Source organism: Tachyglossus aculeatus, chromosome 19 (genome assembly GCF_015852505.1).
Source record: "Tachyglossus aculeatus isolate mTacAcu1 chromosome 19, mTacAcu1.pri, whole genome shotgun sequence".
Taxonomy (NCBI): Eukaryota; Metazoa; Chordata; class Mammalia; order Monotremata; family Tachyglossidae; genus Tachyglossus; species Tachyglossus aculeatus.
The window spans coordinates 34,839,655-34,863,715 of record NC_052084.1 but is presented as its reverse complement, the minus strand read 5'-3'; the positions used below and the strand labels follow the sequence as shown (position 1 = coordinate 34,863,715).

At 42.5% G+C, this 24,061-nt stretch overlaps 1 protein-coding gene across 9 annotated transcripts in view; it reads left to right on the top strand.

Moving 5' to 3' along the window:
* Positions 1-2,946: 2,946 nt before the first annotated feature.
* Positions 2,947-24,061, top strand: part of EPHA7 (EPH receptor A7) — a 184,640-nt gene continuing 163,525 nt past the window's right edge. For all 9 annotated transcript variants that reach the window (XM_038760947.1, XM_038760946.1, XM_038760945.1 and 6 more), the window contains exons 1-3: positions 2,947-3,341; positions 7,467-7,531; positions 11,526-12,195. In XM_038760947.1, coding sequence (XP_038616875.1) covers positions 3,134-3,341; positions 7,467-7,531; positions 11,526-12,195 — 943 coding nt within the window. In that variant the 5' untranslated portion in view covers positions 2,947-3,133. The remainder of the gene's footprint in view (positions 3,342-7,466; positions 7,532-11,525; positions 12,196-24,061) is intronic.

Genomic DNA, 24,061 nt, shown 5'->3' with positions numbered 1-24,061 from the left:
AAGAGGGTGACAGAGAACAAAACCAAACATACTAACAAAATAAAATAAATAGGATAGATATGTACAAGTAAAATAGAGTACTAAATATGTACAAACATATATACATATATACAGGTGCTGTGGGGAAGGGAAGGAGGTAAGATGGGGGGGATGGAGAGGGGGACGAGGGGGAAAGGAAGGAATAAATGCCATTATTATTAACCTGATCACCGTGTATCCTCCCCCAGCGTTTAGAACAGTGCTTTGCACATAGTAAGCGCTTAACAAATACCATCATTATTATTGCTGTGTACTGGACTAAGCGCTTGGAAAGTACAATAAGGCAACACCTCTCCCCCTCTCCATCCCCCCCGCCTTACCTCCTTCACTTCCCCACAGCACCTGTATATATGTTTGTACATATTTATTACTCTATTTATTCATCTTACTTGTACATATCTATTCTATTTATTTTATTTTGTTAATACGTTTGGTTTTGTTCTCCGTCTCCCCCTTCCAGACTGTGACCCCACTGTTGGGTAGGGACCCGTCTCTGTATGTTGCCAACTTGGACTTCCCAAGCGCTTAGTACAGTGCCCTGCACTCAGTAAGCGCTCAATAAATACGATTGATTGATTGATTGATATACAGTCCCTACCGGCTAGAAGCAGAGGGGGGGAAAGGGGGGGCGAACGTCCTGCTGTTTTCGAGTGCAAAAAAAATAAAAGCACTCTTCCACCGTCTCCTAGAGAGCCCACTGTTGGGTAGGGACTGTCTCTATATGTTGCCAACTTGTACTTCCCAAGCGCTTAGTACAGTGCTCTGCACACAGTAAGCGCTCAATAAATACGGTTGATTGATTGATTGATTGAAAAGAAGAAAGAAAGGGAGCTGGGGTCGCCTGGGCCCCCTCCCATGCTTGCAATCAATCAATCGTATGTATTGAGCGCTTACAGTGTGCAGAACACTGTACTAAGCGCTTGGGAAGTCCAAGTTGGCAACATATAGAGACGGTCCCTACCCCACAATCAATCAATCGTATTTATTGAGCGCTTACAGTGTGCAGAGCACTGTACTAAGCGCTAGGGAAGTCCAAGTTGGCAACATATAGAGACAGTCCCTACCCAACAGTGGGCTCACTCTAGAAGGGGGAGACAGAGGCCAAAACCAAACATATTAAGAAAATAAAATAAATAGGATATGTGCAAATAAAATAAATGGAGTAATAGACTGTGAGCCCACTGTTGGGTAGGGACTGTCTCTATATGTTGCCAATTTGGACTTCCCAAGCGCTTAGTACAGTGCTCTGCACCTAGTAAGTGCTCAATAAATACGATTGGTGATGATGAATAAATAGGTACATACATATATACAGGTGCCCACTGTTGGGTAGGGACTGTCTCTATATGTTGCCAATTTGTACTTCCCAAGCGCTTAGTACAGTGCTCTGCACCTAGTAAGTGCTCAATAAATACGATTGGTGATGATGAATAAATAGGTACATACATATATATAGGTGCCCACTGTTGGGTAGGGACTGTCTCTATATGTTGCCAATCTGTACTTCCCAAGCGCTTAGTCCAGTGCTCTGCACCTAGTAAGCGCTCAATAAGTACGATTGATGATGATGAATAAATATGTACATACATGTACATTCAGTGCTCTGCACCTAGTAAGCGCTCAATTAGTACAATTGATGATGATGAATAAATATGTACATACATATATACAGGTGCCCACTGTTGGGTAGGGACTGTCTCTATATGTTGCCAATTGGTACTTCCCAAGCGCTTAGCACAGTGCTCTGCACCTAGTAAGCGCTCAATAAGTACGATTGATGATGATGAATATGTACATACATGTAGATACAGTGCTCTGCACCTAGTAAGCGCTCAATTAGTACAATTGATGATGATGAATAAATATGTGCATACATATATACAGGTGCCCACTGTTGGGTAGGGACTGTCTCTATATGTTGCCAATCTGTACTTCCCAAGCGCTTAGTCCAGTGCTCTGCACGTAGTAAGCGCTCAATAAGTACGATTGATGATGATGAATAAATATGTACATACATGTACATACAGTGCTCTGCACCTAGTAAGCGCTCAATTAGTACAATTGATGATGATGAATAAATATGTACATACATATATACAGGTGCCCACTGTTGGGTAGGGACTGTCTCTATATGTTGCCAATTTGGACTTCCCAAGCGCTTAGCACAGTGCTCTGCACCTAGTAAGCGCTCAATAAGTACGATTGATGATGATGAATAAATATGTACATACAGTGCTCTGCACCTAGTAAGCGCTCAATTAGTACAATTGATGATGATGAATAAATATGTGCATACATATATACAGGTGCCCACTGTTGGGTAGGGACTGTCTCTATATGTTGCCAATTTGGACTTCCCAAGCGCTTAGTCCAGTGCTCTGCACCTAGTAAGCGCTCAATAAGTACGATTGATGATGATGAATAAATATGTACATACATATATACAGGTGCCCACTGTTGGGTAGGGACTGTCTCTATATGTTGCCAATTGGTACTTCCCAAGCGCTTAGCACAGTGCTCTGCACCTAGTAAGCGCTCAATAAGTACGATTGATGATGATGAATATGTACATACATGTAGATACAGTGCTCTGCACCTAGTAAGCGCTCAATTAGTACAATTGATGATGATGAATAAATATGTTCATACATATATACAGGTGCTGTGGGGAAGCAAGCAGCTCGGGGAGCCGTGCAACAGTCACCCGCCCCCTGCTCCGCTCCTATTGGTCCGCGCCTTCGAGAAGGCCACGCCCACTGGGCTTGTCCGCGCCCTCCGGCCCCGCTGATTGGTCCGGCCGCCTGTCACTCCCCTTGACGGACAGGCGGCTCCCGGGGAACGAGGCCCCCCCCCCCTGCAAACCCATTGATATTATTGGAGTGTGGAGCGGGCGGCCGGGCTGCAGTCGGGGGCTCGCTGGCGGCCGAGACGGTGCGAGGGGGAAAAGATAAGGCAGAGGGAGCCAAAAAAGCAAAAAATCAGACCGAAATAAAGCACCAAACACCAGCTCCCACCCCCCCCCCCCGGACCCCCGGAGCTGCAGGAGAGCGGCCGGAGACTGCGAAAGGGGGAGGGGGACGGGGGGAGGGAATGCATGCAAAAGGCAAGAGGAGAGCTACTTCCCAGCTGGAGAGATCCTGAGAGCGCACTCCCCGCCGACCACCCGGTCCTTTTTTGGGGGGGGGAGAAAAGGCGTTTTTGCACCATGGTGGTCCCACCCGGCCGCCCCTCCTGGATTATCGCCTGCTACCTCTGGCTGCTCCGGCTGGCGCGCCCGGGGGAGGCCCAGCCTGCGAGAGAAGGTAAGGGGGGCAGGGGGGGACGGAGCCCAACTTTGTTGCCACTTATTTAGGGGGCGGAGGGGGGGCTGCGTGCAACCCGTCCGGGGCCGAGGATGGGGAGGTCTGCATGCTACAGGCGTGCATGGGCATGCTACATGCGTGTGCATGCTACATGCGTGTGCGTGCATGCACGCCTGTGCGTGTGCATGCACGCCTCGGGGTGTCCTTGCATGTCTGAGCTTGCATGCACGCGCGTGTGTGTGTGTGCAAGCGGGCATGCATGTCCTCATGTGCATCCGCGCTGGTGCATGCACAGCGTCCTGCACCAGGTGCACGAGGCCGGCAGAAACCCCCCAAATGGGTGGATTTGGGGGGGGGGGAAGGACCAGCCTGAACCCCCCCACCTTGCAAGAGAGGAAACGCGAATTTGCAGTTAATATCAGTATCTCCCCACAGCACCTGTATATATGTTTGTACATATTTATTACTCTATTTATTTTATCTGTACATATCTGTTCTATTTATTATTACTCTATTTTATTTGTACATATCTATTCTATTTTATTTTGTCAGTACGTTTGGTTTTGTCCTCTGTCTCCCCCTTTTAGACTGTGAGCCCACTGTTGGGTAGGGACTGTCTCTAGATGTTGCCAATTTGGACTTCCCAAGCGCTTAGTACAGTGCTCTGCACATAGTAAGCGCTCAATAAATACGATTGATGATGATGATGATGATCTCCCCGAACCCGTCCTCGCCCCCCTCCTTTGGAGGGTGGGAGCCACCGGGTCCCCAAATAGCTGCAGTTTTTCCCACTCGAGGGGATCCGATCCGTCCCTGCGGGCGTGTTGCATGGGTTTTTTTTTTTTATCCCTTCTCCCCCCCCCCTTTGAACCATTGACAGGAGGCAAAATACCTTTCTTTGCATGTAGTCTGAGCTTAAAAAAAAGCCAAAAAAATAAAATTGCATCCCCCCCACGCAAACCCTCCGGCCCATTTCAATCCTTCCCTCGCAAGCTCTTGCGCACCTTGGGCGGCGTTTGCAAAGTTGCTTTTTGCATCTATTTTTCCGGGAAAGGATGGGAAAAGCGGAGCATCGCAGCGTGCGGCAGTCGGGATGCGGGAAAGAAGGGAAATGTTTGCGGGAGGGGAAATTTGCTGATATTTCTGAGCCGACCCTACCGAGGGTGGGAGGGCTTGGGGGGCTGCTCCACTCCCCCTCCCCTATTGCAAATCCAGCGCTTAGAACAGTGCTTTGCACATAGTAATTGCTTAACAAATGCATCATCATCATTATTATTAATTAGGGACCCCCATCCGCACCTGGAGCTCCGACGACCCTTCTTCCTCCGGGAATAAATGCATCCCTAGGGGGACAGAGTTTCCTTATTCATTCATTCAATCGTACTTATAGGGCGCTTACTGTGTGCAGAGCACTGTACTAAGCGCTTGGGAAGCCCTTGGGATCCAGTGCTTAGAGCAGTGCTTTGCACTCATCATTATTATAACGATCTGGATGGCTGCTGAATCCCCCCACCCCATCCGGATCCCCCCCCCCCCCTTTCTCTCTTTAAGGCCTGATTTAGAAGTAAGGCGGAGGCTTTAAAAAGCACCCCCTCCCCAAGGGCAGGAGACAGTCAGAAAGTTGGGGATGATGCGCGGTCGGTCGGAAGAAATTCCCATTAATCCCCCCCACCGTTCCCGAGGGGGCTGCTCCCCCAGGGAAAATAGGGAGGGGGTCGCCTCCCCTAGAGGACCCTCCCCATCCAAGGATGGAGAGAGGGGAGCAAATGGAGGCTGGTGGTTGGCTTTGTAGGCTCCAGTGGGAGGGAGACACTTTTCCAAAAGGCTGCTCCCGATCTCCCAGGCTTTTGCAGCCCCTTTCCCAGCTTTGCAGCCCCTTTCCCAGCTTTGCAGCCCCTTTCCCAGCTTTGCAGCCCCCTCCCCACCTATTGCAAGGCTTGCTCCCGGGCCCGGGCTTAGGGCGCAGGACGCGCCTCGCCCCCCAGGGGGCGCCCCCGCCTCGGGGTTCCGCTGGGTACCGGCCTCGACCTCCCCGGGACCGGCCTGTTACCCAGGCCACAAACCCTCCCCATCATCCCTCTCCTTTCTTTGCCCCTCCATTAAATGTCTTTTTTTTAATTAATCTTCCTCCTCCAACTTCATTCCTTTAATCTGCTTATCGTGACTTCGGCCGGTGGTCCAACAGCGGGGACGTAAAACCCTAGGGTTAATGAAAAAGGCCAGTCCCGCATACAAACTCTTCCAACGAAACGGTGCAGAACGTTTAGTCCCTGCTCAATTTGGACCCCAAATTGGAGCCTAATTGTTCCTCCCATTCCCCCCTTCTCTTCCCCTGTGGCTCCCCCCAGAAAAGATCTGTTTCCCTCAAAAACGAGAGATCTGGATCCTGATTTTGATCACCGCAGTAGGGCCGTATGCCCTATTTTGGGAAAAGAGGAGGTCACCCTAAATGCTAGAATTTCCATAAAACTTGGTCATTGCATTATAACTTTAGCTAAATAATATATACACATTTATTTTATTTTGTTAGTATGTTTGGTTTTGTTCTCTGTCTCCCCCTTTTAAACTGTGAGCCCACTGTTGGGTAGGGACTGTCTCTATATGTTGCCAATTTGTACTTCCCAAGCGCTTAGTACAGTGCTCTGCACATAGCGCTCAATAAATACGATTGATGATGATGATACACATCTCAGTGATTTTTATTTATCATCTATAACTGTTCCTTAAGCCACAAATAGTTATATAACGTTCAAGGTGCTTGCTTGGGAGATGTAGATGAATTATTGCCAGAGACAGAATCTTTGGGACCAGGAAAGTGTGCCCGTGTGCTTTGCATGGAAGGGCTAAATCATCAATTTCGTCCTTTGTCTCGGGCACCTTTCTGAAATGTGTCCACCAGTATCCCCGGTGTCACCTAATTCTGAAACACTCCGTTTTATTTCTTTGTGCGAAGCATCAAATCAAACAGTTTTGTGTAGAATGAAATCACATTCACGTGAAAGGGGTAGTCAACAGATATTTGGGTGATTGCTGTTTGGGTAAAGTAGTTAACTATTGTGAAAAAGTTGTAGACTCTTTGTAATCAGTTTTTTAATTATTATTTGTAAGTGAATAATTTAATCTTGAAACCAGTAATGATATGGAGCCACTGAGATCTTTAATATTAAATTTGATATTTACTATTCATGACATTTCTTATCTTGTTAGAAATGTTTTAAAAGCATAACCACTGTAGTAGTTTAATATTAAAAATTAAGGTACGCTTCTTTGAGTATAGTAAACGGGCAACATCTTTCTAAAATGTCAAATTGAATTCATTTAGGAAAATAGTATGACCTGTATGATTTGCTAATGTCTTCTTTTGCACGCATATCAGAGTGTTGTTTGGCTATTTGGAAGTAATCCCGTTTTGTTAATGGTGCCTAACTTTAATGTCCAGTAAATATTTTCATAACAGAGCTGCATTCAACAATTCAAAAACAGCATCTATTATCCTCCTCAGATAGAGTCTCTGGAAAATTATATCTTTCTAGTTGTAATTTAGTGGTGTGCTTAATTTCCTTTCAGAGAAGTCTGCATGAAATGATTAACAGTTGTTTCATTGAATTCTGATTTGGTAAAGCCCACCTGAAATAGTGTGAGTGTTTCTAGGTACATAATCACATTTCACAAAGTACTGAGGCCTCTGTGTTTGGTATAACAATGCTTTTTGTTTTCTTATTCATTTTTGTTGAATATAAATATTAGGAATGTAGAGTGGACCAGTGGAAGTCATTTGCCCAAATGTTGACACATTCCTGAATGTTTGTGTTATTCGAATATTTGTTTTAGTGTGAAGATTCTAAACATCGTAATGTCCTCCACCCAGAAAAGCACTAAGTTGTAAATATTTCTCTTAAAGGTGAAGGCTACTTTTTAGAAAACAAAAATTAGCTAGAGTGCCTAGATGTGTGTTTATTATGCTTACATTATGTAAGCAGTGATCAATTTTAGTTATTTACTTTTAGGTTGTAAACAGTCACTGAAATATCCTTGTTTGTTTTATATCAAAGTGAAATATCTTTTCAGTAATCTTGGTTTTGAAACTTCCATTGTAACATTCAGGGGTATTGTTTTCTTTTTCAGTAATACTGCTGGACTCGAAATCACAACAGACAGAATTGGAATGGATTTCTTCTCCTTCCAATGGGGTAAGTACTCTGCCTTACCCCCCCCACAAAAAAAAACCCAACAAAAAAAAACACCACCTACAAACAAAAAAAAAAAAACTTTGGTAAAGTAAAGAATAATGTGTCCCCTCACCTGGGGAAGTTCTCCATGTGCTTGATGGGAGGTGTTGAACCCTACAGAAGTGGAATCACTGTTTGGGAGGGTGGAATTATTCGAGAGAAGGGTGAAGGGGGCTAGAGAGTTGGAGAGGCAAAAAGGGGGTGAGAGAAAGAAAACTCACAACCAAGAGCTCTAGTTTTCTGTTGTAAGAAGCAGCGCACCTCAGGTAGTCTACAATTGCCAGCTAATTACAGGGAACACTCCCTTCCCAAACTCACTTAAATCTCTTCCTTGCCTTAGTCTTCTGAAAGTCTAATCACCAGGTAAGCTTGGTGCCTTTCTTTTAAACAGTAGGCGATCGCCTTTCTCCTTCTTAGAAAGATTGCCAGTGTCACTCAAAAACTCCCCATAAAAATACCCGAGGGGAATCCGATTGTGCCGGGAAGTTTGGGTTGTTTTACTCTTCCACCTTACATGGAATTTTCCAAATTCGTATCATGTACTTTTTGGCAGTTTTAATCACAAGTGATTTGCTTACTTTTATTCCTTGGCATAAACATTTATACACTGTAGTAAGTACCCTCCACAGTGAATGCATCCAATCAAGGTAGTCTTTGAAAACATACCAGAAAACAAATGCATCACTCCAGAAATGCTAAACCTGTTTTGTTTTACATAACCAGAAAGGTTTCTCCCTATTTAAAGTTTGCTAAATTGCCATGTCTTGGGCTCTTACTTTAATTGTGGGAGAGGGCACATACTTCATCCTTTGAGGAAGAGAGTTCCAGGAGAGGAGAATATGCCCCATTGTTTCTAAGTTAATCTTCAGCGCAGTGAGAAATCTGGAGCCAGAGGAGCGTGAAGTACAAGGGAGGATATAAAAAAAAAGTGTAACAAATCCTGCAAAAGAGAAGAATGAAAGTCTGAAAGGGTCTTTTAGTTTAAAATCGGCTTCATAAAATCAATACGAACTCAAACTTGAAATCCATGTCAGGGCTTCAGAATATTTATAATAACATCTCCTGCTTCAAATATGAAGTTTACATGGCCATTTTGCATTTGCACTATTAAAAAACAGATGTGTTTGAGGAATTAGTTAGAAGAAAGCACCATGGTCCAGAATTACCTTTGGAACAAATGGCAGAACATTTGAACCTGGATTCAAAGTAGAAAGAAAAGTACAATTCTATGCATTATGAATAGGCAACTTGTTAAAGGGATACAGTCTTGACTGAGAGACTAAAAACTTTCAAGCTATTCCCGAGAAGGAAAGCAGCACACGTTTTGGGAAATCACTTAGGATTAAAAATGGAGCAACCTTTCTTTCCAGTAACAGCTGCAACCCATTTTCCATTATCCAGCAATTAAAGCAAATAGATAAAAAGGGTGTTGTCGCTGCATGTTATATCTGAATGGAACGAAACTTGTGGTTGTGGTATATCAGCGCTTTGTGCCAAAATGACAAATTAAAATCAGGCGTCATCTCGGATATTGCACCGGTCTCAGGTACCTGAAGAGTCAGGCTATAATCCCATATATTTTTAGCAAGCCCTTGCATCGAACGGGCATTCAGTATATTTTGCCCAGGTGAAGTGCTGAATCGGGTGGTGGAAATAAATTGGAATCACATTGAAATAGAGGCCAAATACCCAATTAGTAAGAGGAAAATTCTTACCAATTCATTTTCTGACCATTTTCCTCAGTGGAATGGGTATACCTGAACTCAGTACTTATCATAAAAAGGAACTGCACTTCCTGGGAGCCTGAGAGTGTCACAAGTGCAACTGCTTTGTGAAGTACATTCTGAAGAGAGAGTATGCCACTTTATTTCTGTGACCTCTGATTTAGTTTGAAAGAAATGTGGGTGGCTGAATGGAATCCATGTGTCTCTCTGAGAAAAATTAGCAGTAGCATCGATTGTAAAATTGGCAAGTCACCCAATCAAAAAATGTTGTCACTCCAAATGAAGTGAGAGAGAAGGAGGGAGGATCTAAGACCTGAAAGGCCTTTTGCAGTATTCATCAGCTCAGGCTCCCTTCACCTTGAGGGAATTTTGTTCCAAGACAAAGGTATGTTATACTCTCCCAAGTACTAAGTGCAGTTCTGTGCACACACAGTAAGCGCTCAGTAAATAGCATTGATTGATTCGATTAACGTTCACACCGTCCATGTCCACCTTGCCCTTTTTCATTGTCCACTAAATCCTTGGGTTTCAATCCGTCACCTTCCGGGAGTTTGTTGTGACTTAACAGCACATGGTAGTTAGCTAATCTTAAATCGATTAGACAAATATATTTACTGATAACTAAATGAAAGATTACTCTGTGTTGAGGGCCACCGACTGAAAACTGAACATAAAGTTGTCTCACTTCGAACATAATTGGGTCTAATAAAAATATAACAGATGTAGTTCCTTTCAAGGGGACTTGAGCTACAATGTGGAATCAGTTTGCCCTGCTGGGTGCTCTAGAAGGATTGTACTTGTGTGTGTGTATATATATGTATATATTCACATATATATACATATGTTCCAATTGCATAGTTCACATAATTCCATGTGCTTGAAAAGACCCCTGTGTTTTCAACCTGATGAATTTCAATATTTATGAAATAATAAATAGTGTGTTTTGCGGCAGTGACTTGGAAGTCTCCATTCAGCCACATCCTTTCTTGGTAGGACACAACAGTGGACCACTCAGTTGCTGTCACACAGGCTCATGATACATTATCTGCTACTGGACTAAAGGTCTCAGAAGCCTTGTCTCCCTGTGTTTGTGTTTCCTGACTCAGTAGTAGGGTAAAGAACATTAGTAGATGCCTATCTCTTTGGTTAAGTATCCCTCGTAAATGATTAAATCTTCTAAACTGTGGCTAATTCTCTTGAACTTGTAATTTCTCCCATGAAACAGCAGGTATAAATTACCTTCACATATACAGTATTTTAAAGTCTAATGCATTTAAAAAGGATCATTTTTACTCCCAAGCTTTTTTTTTCCACCTCAGTGCTTTTTGGGTAGCCGAAGCAATGTTTTGAATTGGAAACACATTGGGTTATCTGTAGAGACAAATTATTTACGAAAGATGAATCATGGAATATTCGAAACTAAAGAAAACTTAATTTAAGCTATTTAGGGTTTGCCAAATTGTGAATTAATAGTACTGTAAAATGGTGTGATCTATAAATTCTCTATAGGAAGGACCTGTTTCTTATTACTTGCTAAATTTTCTAAATATACTGAATGCCTTTGAACTCCAGAGAAATTGTTTCTCTTTCATTTGCTTGTGACAGAATCTTAACAAGGGAGGGCTCATACCACACTATTGATCATCATCAGGAAGTATTTATTAAAGACTCCATGAGTGAGTCAGTAAGAGATCTTTTTTTATCATTTATTCTTATCTCAAAGAAGTAATGTGGATAAAGATAATCAGACTTGCCAAAACACATACAGGAAATGGGCAGCGGCAAACGCTAGAAAGAAAGCTCTGTCCTCACATTGTGTGCAGTTGGAAGCACAAGTGTGTGTGTGTGTGTGTGTGTGTGTGTGTTTGCATGCGTGTTCACGTGCGCACATGCACACACATATAAAGGTTGTGTACTGGAGAAAGTGAAGACGGGAAAATCCTTTGACACCTAGAAATGTAAATTTATTTTAGTACCTGCTAGATTGTACTTTCCTTGACAGCGGTGGTCGTTTCTACTGTACTCGTCCAAGCTCTTAGTGTGGTGCTCTGCACATGGTAGGTGCTCAATAAATAGTATTGATTAGTTGACTGTTTAACACTAAGCTCCTTTGGTGGAGCATATGTCATATTTTTGCTCCCCCGTCCCATGCGCTTCGTTCAGAGTTCTTCACAGAGAAGGTGCTGAATAAATATTATTGATTGATTGATTGTTTCTGGTCATTTTTGTAGTGGGAAGAAATTAGTGGACTGGATGAAAACTACACCCCTATACGGACATACCAGGTATGCCAGGTTATGGAACCTAATCAAAACAACTGGCTTCGGACTAGCTGGATTGCAAAAGGCAATGCACAAAGGATTTTTGTAGAACTGAAATTCACCCTGAGGGATTGTAACAGTCTTCCTGGAGTCCTGGGCACATGTAAAGAAACCTTTAATTTGTATTATTATGAAACAGACTACGACACTGGCAGGAATATAAGAGAAAACCTGTATGTAAAAATAGACACTATCGCTGCTGATGAAAGCTTTACACAGGGTGACCTTGGTGAGAGAAAGATGAAACTTAACACTGAGGTGAGAGAGATCGGACCTTTGTCCAAAAAGGGCTTCTACCTTGCCTTTCAGGATGTAGGGGCCTGTATTGCTCTCGTGTCAGTCAAAGTGTACTACAAGAAGTGCTGGTCCATTATTGAGAACTTAGCTATCTTTCCAGATACAGTGACCGGCTCAGAATTTTCCTCCCTAGTTGAGGTGCGCGGGACCTGTGTTCACAGTGCGGAAGAGGAGGCCGAGAATTCTCCTCGGATGCACTGCAGCGCTGAAGGAGAATGGCTGGTCCCTATTGGAAAGTGTATCTGCAAAGCTGGCTACCAGCAGAAAGGAGACACTTGTGAACGTGAGTAATATCCACTTTTTTGCCCCCCTCTTGTCTTGCAATTTTTTTAAAAGCTTTCCCACCCAATCAAGGGTGACGTGAATGGTAGCGGTATGCTTCAAACCTAGGACTGCTTAACCGTAGATTTTTTCCCTAGGTGAATCTCATCCCATAAGGACGGACCGCTGACATTGTTGACTGTTTTGACCCATTTTTAATGGCCTCTTTGAACTTGTTTGATGTTGGACATGGAATTCAACCACCACTCATTGTACTTGGAGAGTTCTAACAAGATTGTCAGGGTCAACGTGTATTATGTGGAAGCAGAGTGGACACAGTTTCTTCAGGCTTTTTTTAAAGAATTTCCCATATGTGCTATGAACAAGATGATTTGCACTGTTGACTGGCGATAGATACCTGGCATTTCGTGTCGATGTATTGGGTTCTTAACCTCTGAAGCTGTAATGAAAGAGTCACAGTCCTTCAGCTCATGCCTGAAGCTGAACTTCACTTCCGACTTTTTGCAATAATACATTTCCCCTTTGGTACAGGTTATATTTCAATCGCAGACGGTGTGGGATGAAAACAAAATTGTGGGAGGAGAGCCCCCGTAGAGATAAGTGGAAGAGAAATAGGTGGTGTACCTTTTCCATACTGTTTCAATGTATAGGCTGGAAAATCAAGCTATACAGTTTTGTATTCGTATTTATTGCCACTGATGTGAGATAGAAGCTTTTTGTTTACTTGCATCAGGGCATCTTTTCTTCAGTGAGGCATTCACATAATGTTGTTTTCACCAGAATCTTAAAATGGAGAGGTTTTTTTTGAGTGGTGGCAGATGGTCTATAAGGATCTGTTGAGTGCCATGGAAAGGATGATTAAGTGATCTACAAAGGTTCATTGAAATCACGAGTCACGGTATGTGGACAGCATATTTCCTTGCTCACACTGCCCTCATCGCCCATGCTAAAAGGGTAAAAGGGACTTATTTTTCTGTGTTTTTCTCTCTCCCCACCTCAGCATGTTCTTCTTCCTCCTCTTCCTCTCTGCATTGTCTCCTTGAGTGTCAAGGAAACTGGTGGGGTGGGGTCTGATTTATTGGGGCGACACCCTACATCTTGGTGGCTAGCTTCTGTCTCCTCAGGGCTGGTTGATGGGACTCCAACTGTATCCAAGTAAAAGAGACACCTTCCTCCTCTTAGGTGAATTAGGGACCGGAATTGTGTCTGACCTGATTGTATCCACCCCAGGGCTTGGAACGGTGTTTGACACATAGTAAATGCTTAACAAATACTAAATATTATTATTACCGGGCATGTACAGTCTCATTCTCTCAAGCTAACTTCTAGCATAGGAACAGTATTGGAAATGGAACTGAGACGTTCATGGTGGGTAGGGACTGTTTCAGTTCCATTATATTGTCCTAAGCATTTAGTTCCGTGCTCTGCATACAGCAGGCACAAATATTGCCAAACAAATATAATTGTCTTTTTGAGTTTCTCCCGTCACACCACCTGGCCCTTCTTCACCAGCTCTTCATTTACTGTGTAACTGAACATACGTCAAATCATCACCTCAGAAAGTTCCCACAAGGATCGCCCGCTCCTTATCACAGACCTTGCCCATTTTCCACTGGAACCATCATAATTTTTGGAAAATACCACAAGTATAAAGGGCATTGCTTGTAGCATAACGGTGCCTTTGGAGGAGTTGTTTAGGACCTACACCCCAGAGCCCTCCACCCATCTATAGAATTAGGGTCGAACTCAAGCAGAACTCTGAAACTACAGACCCTTTTTGAGGGCAGTAACACATTTTTTTCCGTTGAACTCTCCCAAGCACTCAGTAGGTAGCAGCCCAATAAATGCTACTGATTAGTGAGCCAAACTTTGATTTTTAAACTTTCACTTTGAATATAATATGTTATTTAAGGGTAGCATTAAGGCCCAATAAGTACCAACCATTTTCTCCATACTCCATGGCTAGTTTCAAGGTTTTCACTCCTTGTCTAATTTTACCTCTAACCGGGTGACTGTTTCCAAACTGCAAAGTCCCCTGGGTTGGAAGCGTTTTCCTGCAGGTATTTAAACATTTTTTGTGTGTGTGTAAGAAGAAATTCAGAAAGGATTAGTGATTATACTAGGCTATGTGCAGAAACTATTTCCTTCTGGGAATGCAATCAACTAATCAATAGTATTAAGCCCCTACTTGGGTGAGTTCAAGTAGAAGATGTGATCTCTGATCTCAAGGGCAAGCAGTCAGGAGAATTTATTGAGCACCTACTGTTTTCAGACCACAGTACTTAAGTGTTTGGGAGAGTTAAAAAAAGAGAAGACGTGATCTCTAATCTCAAGGATTTTACAGTCTAGTGGGGAAAGCAGAATCAAAATCTTTCCCGTAAAAAAATGAAAACAGAACACATCCCCTTCCCCTGAGGAAACACATCAAAAACTGAAAATGCTGTATAGGAAGCAAATCAGCATTCATCTTACTGATGAAAAGTAAGTATGATAAACTAGCTTTAAGGTGGGTGGATACTTACAGGTTATGTAACCATAAGAGACTGCAGCTTTCAGTGGTCTTAGAGAAATTTCCACAGATTGGGTTCTGTGGAATTTCTGTTAAAAATTTTTTGTGAAAGAGAGGTGAAGGTGAGTTTGGGCCCTACTGAACGTTCCAAAATAACCCTTCGGCATTGTGGTAAAAAGATGGGAATGTTTCCTCCAACTGAGAGGTGTAATCTCATCAAATGTGAAAATGTAAAAACTGCCCGCATTTCATCATTTCATTTCTGAGTTTTTCAACTCCATTAGAGAATTAAAACAACTCTGTCACATCAAAATGCACTAAGGAACTTTGTGGAAAAAAAAGGCATGTTTCCTGACTTCATTTGACAGCAAACCTAATTCTGTTCTGGAATAAACCAATTAGGTATTAATAAATCAGAGACCTTAAATAATATTGTCAAAAAGATTTAAGGAATGAACTAAAAAAAATAGTGTAAATAGTTGTAAATCAAATAACCTGTTTATTAAATAGCAATCTTAATTTGGAACCCAGGCAAAAATTGGTAAAGGAATTAAATGGTCACGAGTACTGAGGAACCATCGTGCTTATTTGCAAATATCCATCAGGCCTTAGCAATTGCTAAGAGAATGCTTCACTCTAAAAGCAGTCCAGATCCTCGTTTATAGTATTTCTCCTGTTTTTCAGTGACTCTGTTAGGAGTATGAAAACAACTCCAGTATTGAGGAAATTGAGGGTCTTTGTGAGAAGAGCAGGGGAATATGGGGAGATTGCACCTTAGCCTAATGAAGTGGTTTTTTTAGCTTAAAGTCCAAGTTGTCGCTGCAGTCTCCCATCTTGATTATGCGGCATTCCAAAATCTTGTTAGGATTCTCTGCAGCTGGGGATTCAGTACACACAATGAACTCTGCAGTCAGGGATATTAAAGCTAGTGTATTGATACACAATTGTGTTTTGAAAGCTGATAAAGAAAGGCCCCTATCCAGGCATGGGCACTAATGTAGGTGGCTCTCTTTTACCATCAACCTTTTTGATGGTAAGGAGCATAGTTGTTGAGGAGGTTTTTGCACCAAAGCCTTCAGTGTCCTCCTTTAACATTCTTTATGCATCTCACTTCCCCCGGATGTCAAATTTTTTGATTTTACCAGAGCTGGTTGAAGCCCTGAAGGGTTATTCTCCAAAATAATCTACAATATTACATTGGTGAAGTTTAGTAAATGACCTCTTACCCATCCTCCTAGGGAAATGAATATTTGTACTGGATAAGAGAAAAATAATGAGGGATTTCATTTAGTTTGCTACCTGGGCACTGAATGGAGTAAATTAGAAACATCCAAAATTAATAGTTTGCCTGCCGTTCACTCTGGCCTGCTTTAGTGACAACTAAGTAAATTTGTTACAAGCCTACAATTTGGAAGGTTTCCCACAGAATTTCATTCTTTTGTAAGCTGAGGCAATGAGGTATTTAGTACTTTTTTTTGGCATATCCTCAGAAACATATTTTACTCTAATATCTTTTGACATAGCTTAGATCTTTCTCTAGTGAGAACCACATGTAAATATGTTAAGGTTTCTTTCTTCTATAATACAATTCCACATTTCAATAACTTATGACACCTGCAAATACCTTTGATACATAGATCAACACACACAAGGATAAAAATCTCCGCGCTGGTAGTGTCATCTTCGAACCCTGAAGGATATAGATTACATATGTATAGGTATTAATGTTCTTGCAGCCAATTCTGTCATAATATGTTTTCACTTTTGGCTAGAATGCTGATAGGGAATTAGGGAATAAGCCCCGCCACAGTGTAAGACAATCAGTGGTATTTACTGTGTGCTTACTGTGTGCAGAGCACTGTATTAGGTGCTAGGGCGAGTGCAGTAGATTTGGTCATACCATCCCTTCCAGCAAGAATCTTACAGACTAGTTGGGGAGACAACAATAAAACAAATTACAGGCAGGGGAAACAACAGAGTAAAAGGATATATATATATATATATAAAGTGCTTTGGCAGGTGGGGTTAGTATCAAAGTGCTTAGGGGATATGGACGTAAGTGTATCAATGACAAAGAAGGGGGGAAGAATAGGGTGGGGAAATGAGAGGTAGTCTGAGAAGGCTTCTTGGGGGAGATGTGGTTTCAGTAGGGCTTTTAAGATAGGAAGAGTAGATGGTCTGTTGGACATAATAATAATGATAGCATTTATTAAGCACTTAATATGTGCAAAGCACTGTTCTAAGGGGGAAGACTTTCTAGGCAGAGGGCAAGGCATGAGCAAGGGCCGTTTCACTTTAATAGCCTTACAGACACAAATTGACATTTGCCAAAAATCCTTTAGCTTCTCCAAATTCCCCGCCCCGCCATAGCAAAAAAAGAAGGATTTAAGAACAGCAAAAATGTCAAAATGGTCCCTTATTTTGCATTTTAATAAAATAAAGTGGGCTAGGTTATACCTATGAATTGTTTAAGTTGTTTAAATTTCTTCAGATTATCTGAATAATTTTTTCAGAGGTCACTCAGTGATCTCTGAATGTATTTTAGGAATGTCAGAAATAAAATTGTACCCCTTGGTTTACCTTGAAATCCATTTTAGTAGCAAGCCATTCTGGATTTTAGCGATTTTATAAACCATTTTGTTTTTCTTTTGCAAAATCAAATTAATCAGTAGTATTTACTGAGGGCCCGCGGTGTGTAGAACACTGCACTAACTCCTTGAGAGTACAGTTGAGTTAGTCAACAATGAACTCTGGCCTCAAGGAATTTGCAGTCAGTTTATGCCAACTCAAAACAGGTCTAAGAACAAAGTAAAACGAAGAGGGAGCGAGTTGAGTGGCTGAAAGTTTAGATCTATGTCAGCCTCCTGGAAAAATCTAGTCTTGGCTACTTCAAAAGTTTTCTAAAATATGCTGTGATCGTCATTCATCAGGACTTAGAAAGCAAGTGGGCGGTTTCATTTTTGCATGCTGCTCCCTGTTAACTCTGAAAACAGCTATCTCAGATTGGTGAATATTTTTAAAGTTGTCACGGCAATTAGCTGTTCCATCAGACCTTGGGCTCAAGTGGTAATGACTGGAGTTTCAGTAGTATGAAAGGTTACAAAAGATCCCTCTTCTAACACCCATCCTTTCTATGACATTGATAAAGGAGAAACTTTCGAATTATTAAGTTTCAAATATATTCACCGGTTTTATTCTAACACATTTCAAGAATCCCCATAGGAGAAATTTGATTTTAAAAAATGAATCCTGGAATAAAGGCATAGAGTGATTTAAACATACAGCCTTTAAATCCCCAAATCTGATCTCTGCGGAGAAATGCCTGCCATCATTTTGATATTTTCTCCAACAGCTAATGGTTGTGACTTGAGGTGCCTGAAACTGACTCATTTTTAAAGAAGTGAATATTGCAGAGTAAATTTTAGTCACCTGAATTGGAGCTTTCTCTTGGCCTTGGATTAATCTGTGCCTGGAATTCTGGCTTCCTGGCCATCCTGATCTCTTCTTCATTCCATATAGATCTTTGACTGATATAGAAAAACATTTAGTATGAAAATATCTATGAAATTGTGTTATACGAGAGTTGTATTCTGAAGAACTGTGTGTTTTGGGAAAATTGTGTTTACAGGAGCCATTAATTCAATGAGAATTAATGGGCAGGCGGCATAGTTATCCCCGTGATGGGTATTTTTGATATTAATGTATCTATCAATACTACATCCAACAATAGTATAATGCGTTAGAGTTTTGCCATTTACTTGATTAAATACCGTAAAGAAACAGAAAATACATGAAGTCCTTTATGGGACTCATCAGCGAAGGGAGGCTGAGGCAGAGGCTGGGAAGCCTCTTGAGTGCTTGCATCTTGAGTGCTGTTATAACGTGGAATCTACTAGAGCAAACTTGTGGAGCGTGTTCTATCAGAACAGTCTCGTGTTGTGGAAAGAACATTCCCTAATTCTTCGATTTTGCTGTTTCCAAATTGTGTAATGAAATCACGTGTTAGAACAGAACTAAATTAATGTAGGTAGGTGGATGAATAAATCGTGATGTTTTGGACTGTGGTTTTTTAGGGGAGTTCTGAGTTCAAAAAATTCACTTAATATCTTCATGAAGGATCATTTGGGAAAGGCCACTGACGAGGGAGGAAAATTCATTTCAGGTCTGTTGGTTCGTACCAGCTTTCTGTAGTTTTGGGTGACACAGGGAAAATCTTTAACCAAGATGTTTTGAGAGGGTTTATTTGTGTGTGTGAATGTTTCCCGTAGCCGCCATTTTTTGCCGAGGCTCCTTTCTCCCTTCCCCCTCCATGTTAATTTTAATTATTTAATGTTGATGATTATTATGTTATGTCTTGCCTTCAATGAGTTGGAAAAGAAACTCGTCCTGAAAGGACACACACTGTGATTTCTATTTTAGTGCATCTGTCACCCAATTAACACCTTGCTTAGTCCCTATATCTACAGCTGTCTTAGCCTCAGACCATTGCATTGAAACCATTAAGACTGTAAATTATAGCTGGACTTTGAAAGTCTTCAACAGCCTGTAGAGTAAAAGAAGTGGGTCTTTCAAATTAATGAAATTGGTTTTCAAGGCATGTTGAAAAATCCCCTGAGATGATCTGATAAGTGGCCTACTTTTTCCCGTTCACTGGAGGGCAGTGACGTTGGTGATCTAATTGGGCACTATGAAGATACCTTCGACCCTTGTGTCAGTTCTGGGTCAGTTCATCTTAAAGAAAGTGGGGATACCGAAAGCACCAGCTTGCTGGAGAGCTGACCTGCCGGACCCACAGATTTATGTCTTTTGATGGTTTTAACCAGCCATTTCTGAGGCCCAACAGTTGTGTATCAGGAAGTTAAAAAAAAATCAAAGACTTTATCATATCAAGACCATCATTTTTAATAGCCTCATTTGAGCTACTTTCCTTTCCTTGGTGAATTAGTACTCTTCTTCCTGAGCCACATCATCTGTTCTTAATGTGATCAGAGGTACCATCCTCAGGAGCTGCCCCTCCCCGTGCCCTCGTCCCATCACTGGCCCTGAAGAAAAGACAGAAGTTCACTTTGGGCCATGGTAATGGTAGGGACACTGGTATCAGCATGAAGAGGACCTGAGGACAGAAAGTGCCAAGATTAGGGGCCAGAGTTACTGCAGCTGGAGAACATGGTAGATTTATAATGATAATAATAATTGTGGTACTTGTTAAGCACTTACTATGTGCCAAGCACTGTTCTAAGCACTGGAGTAGAGAGAAGTTAATCAGGTTGGACACAGTCTCTGTCCCACTTGGGGCCCACACAGTAATACCCATTTTTTATAGATGAAGTAACTGAGAAGTTAAGTGATCATCCCAAGGTCACACAGCAGACGTGGCAGAGCTAGGATTCGAATCCATGACCTTTAACTCCCAGGCCCGTGCTCTATCCACTAAACCACGCTGCTTCTCTTAAAGTAAGCCTGCTGGCTTCATGGCTCTCTCTCTCTCTTTTTTTTTTAACTGGTATTTGTTAAACACTGTGTCAAACACTGCTGCACTAGGGTAGGTACAAGTTATTGGAAACAATCCCAGTCCTGTACGGGACTCAGTCTAAGAAGGAGGGAGAACAGGAAAACTGAGGCACAGAAAAGTTAAGTGACTTGCCCAAAGTCACAGAGGAGGCATTTGACAAAGCTGGGATTAGAGCCCAGGTCATCAGACTCCTGATCCCATGCTCTTTCCACTAGGCTATGCTGCTTCTCTCCTGCTGTTGCTTCCTTGTTTATTCAGACTGCCCACCGAGCTGGATCTCTGGGATAACGGTGAGATTGTGGGCACTTGTATACCAGCGTGCTTTTGCTACTCTTTCTGGTGGACTCTGCTCTGCACAGAGTACATGGGTGTGTGTGTGTGTATATATGTGTGAGACTTGTTCATCTGGGACAGTCCATCCAGTGCCTGTTTCCTCTACTGTGTATGTGTATGTTTTTTTATGTGTGTGGTTTAGCATGGTTGGCGGTGTGGGGACAGTGCCTGTGTGTATACCGCCTGAGACCAAGGTTTTGGTTGTCTCCCTGTATCACTATCCCTCCCCCACCCCCTACTAGCGTCCCTTTCTGCTGCTCTTTCTTTTTCTATCCCTTTCTCTCTGTTTCTCCGCTCCCGGGGCTTGGACCTCGGACTCCATCCCCGACAGTCACACTTCCTAATTTCATCTTGCCCTTCATAAGGACAGGGTCTTTCCACCAATTCGGAGTCACATTCTTTTAAAAATACCACCAGCTCACTTACAGTGAGGGGCTTTGTTACAGAAAACTAATGCTGCAGAAATGAACGCCAGGTTTGATGCCGTTCACACATGCACAGCCGTTCGTACCGATGCTTGATCAAATTCTATCCTCACAGACCTGTGGTCCCAAATTCTTCCATTGTGCTTCATCCAAAAGGCACTGTGGAAAAAATATCCTCACAGACCTGTGGTCCCAAATTCTTCCATTGTGCTTCATCCAAAAGGCACTGTGGAAAAAAACGCGTGGTAGAGATTATTGTAGCCGTCAAGCACATTTCGCATCATTTATACTCGTTTTTCTGAACCCCTTTCAAATTAGGTCTTTTTTCAAAGGTGAAGGATCACTTAAAAAACAACTTTTGTTATCTATTGTCTGACATCTAAACTATTAAGCATAAAAAGCTTATTTGGATTGTAAGCCCCTAGAGTATGCTGCTTCATTTGCAAACTCCTATTCAATAACTGTTATGAATATTAAATATAAAATCAACTCCGCAGAAAGGTATATATTTTATTTATATATATATATATAAATACATATATATATATATATATATATATATATATATATATATATATATATATCCTAAACAGTTACCGCTCATCACAGGTACTCCAGTGTTTGAATCCATGTAGCAGTAAACTCAAGAATCCAAAGTGGAATGTCACGTATCCATTCACTTTGGGCTTAATAAATGCTTAATAAATTCACTTTGGGCTTATTAAGCTCCCCCCCCCCCCCCCCAAATTATGGGTGAATTTCACTTTTGGTACTTTGAATACAAAGGAAAACAATATATTTGTTTTCCATATTCTATACATGTCAGTATCTGTTTGTTATGTATTACCTTTATACATGTTTCTAATTCTAGTACTGCTACTGACTTTGTTCGTTACCGTGAGCAAGTCACTTAACCTCTCTGAGCCTCAGTTTCCTCATTTGTAAGATGGAAATGAAAAACTTTCTCCCTACCCCGTCGGTTGTGAGCCTTGTCATGGGGCAGGGACTGTGTCTCTTCTGATTATCCTTTATCTAACCCAGCACTTGGCCCATGGTCGACACTTACTAAATATCATAATTACTATAATTACCATTAATCATATGGGGTTAGAGAGTTTTTGGCTTTATTCATTGATTAATTCAATCGTATTTATTGAGCGCTTACTGTGTGCAGAGCACTGTACTAAGCACTTGGGAAGTACAAGTTGGCAACATATAGGGACGGTCCCCTACCCAACAGCGGGCTCACAGTCTAGAAGGGGGAGACAGACAACCAAACAAGATATATTAACAAAATAAAATAAATAGAATACTAAATATGTACAAGTAAAGTAGAGTAATAAATCTGTACAAACATATACAGGTGCTGTGGGGAGGGGAAGGAGGTAGGGCGGAGGGGATGAGGGGAGAGGAAGGAGGGGGCTCAGTCTGGGAAGGCCTCCTGGAGGAGGTGAGCTCTCCGTAGGGCTTTGAAGGGAGGAAGAGAGCTAGCTTGGCAGATGTGCGGAGGGAGGGCATTCCAGGCCAGGGGGAGGATGTGGGCCGGGGGTCAACGGCGGGACAGGCGAGAACGAGTCACGGTGAGGAGGTTAGTGGCAGAGGAGCGGAGGGTGCGGGCTGGGCTGTAGAAGGAAAGAAGGGAGGTGAGGTAGGAGGGGGAGAGGTGACGGAGAGCCTTGAAGCCGAGAGTGAGGAGTTTTTGCCTGATTCGTAGGTTTATTGGTAGCCACTGGAGATTTTTGAGGAGGGGAGTAACATGCCTAGATCGTTTCTGTACAAAGATAATAATAATAATAATAATGGCATTTATTAAGCGCTTTCTGTGTGCAAAGCACTGTTCTAAGCGCTGGGGGGGATACAAGGTGATCAGGTTGTCCCATGGGGGGCTCACAGTGAATCCCCATTTTACAGATGAGGTAACTGAGGCACAGAGAAGTTAAGTGACTTGCCCAAAGTCACACAGCTGACAGTTGGCAGAGCTGGGATTTGAACCCATGACCACTGGCTTCAAAGCCCGGATTCTTTTCCACTGAGCCACGCTGCTTCTCAGCATCTTCAAAGATGATCCGGGCAGCAGCATTAATTATAGATTGAAATGGGGAGAGACAGGAGGATGGGAGATCAGAGAGGAGGCTGATGCAGTAATCCAGTCGGGATAGGATGAGAGATTGAACCAGCAGGGTAGCGGTTTGGATGGAGAGGAAAGGGCGGATCTTGACGATGTTGCGGAGGTGAAACCGGCAGGTTTTGGTGATGGATTGGATGTGAGGGGTGATCGAGAGGGCGGAGTCGAGGATGACACCAAGGTTGCAGGCTTGTGAGACGGGAAGGATGGTATTGCCATCAACAGTGATGGGAAAGTCAGGGAGAGGGCAGGGTTAGGGAGGGAAGATTCAGCCTTGGACATATTGAGTTCAGTCACCCCAGATAGCATTGCTTTACCAAAAGGTTTCCCCACTGTTCTCCACATCAAGGTACCTCTTTATGAAGACCATATCCTTCCCACTTTCTGATTTTCCAGAACAATCAATTCTTCTTGTCTCTTCACTAATTGCCTGTTAATTTTCATTGAGAGGCCATAATTAAGAGCAGCAAGATCAGGAAACCAGTGAGCCTTGTGAGGAAAACAATATGTAACACTTCTACTGGTTCATTCATTCATTCAGTAGTATTTATTGAGCGCTTACTGTGTGCAGAGCACTGTACTAAGCGCTTGGGAAGTACAAGTTGGCAACATATAGAGGCGGTCCCTACCCAACAGTGGGCTCACAGTCTTAGCATGAAGCACAGTAAGATGGCTGTGCTTGAGTATGGTGGGAAAATGTTAGCTTGAAATGTTGGGTGGTTGGCTAGCATGGAACCACCCCAAAAATTGGTTACACAAAACTGTGTATCATGGAACCATAGTGGTTACCAGCTAAACATGGTTACTCAAAACTGTGGTTGGTCCAACTATTTGGTGAGGCAAATGAATGTATTTGTAAGATTCTGTCTGTTGTCTTCGCCAATCACAAGCTCCTCCCGGGCAGCGATCCCTTGTTATTTTGCTATGTTGTCCAAGCACCTAACATAGTGATGTTCACGTGAT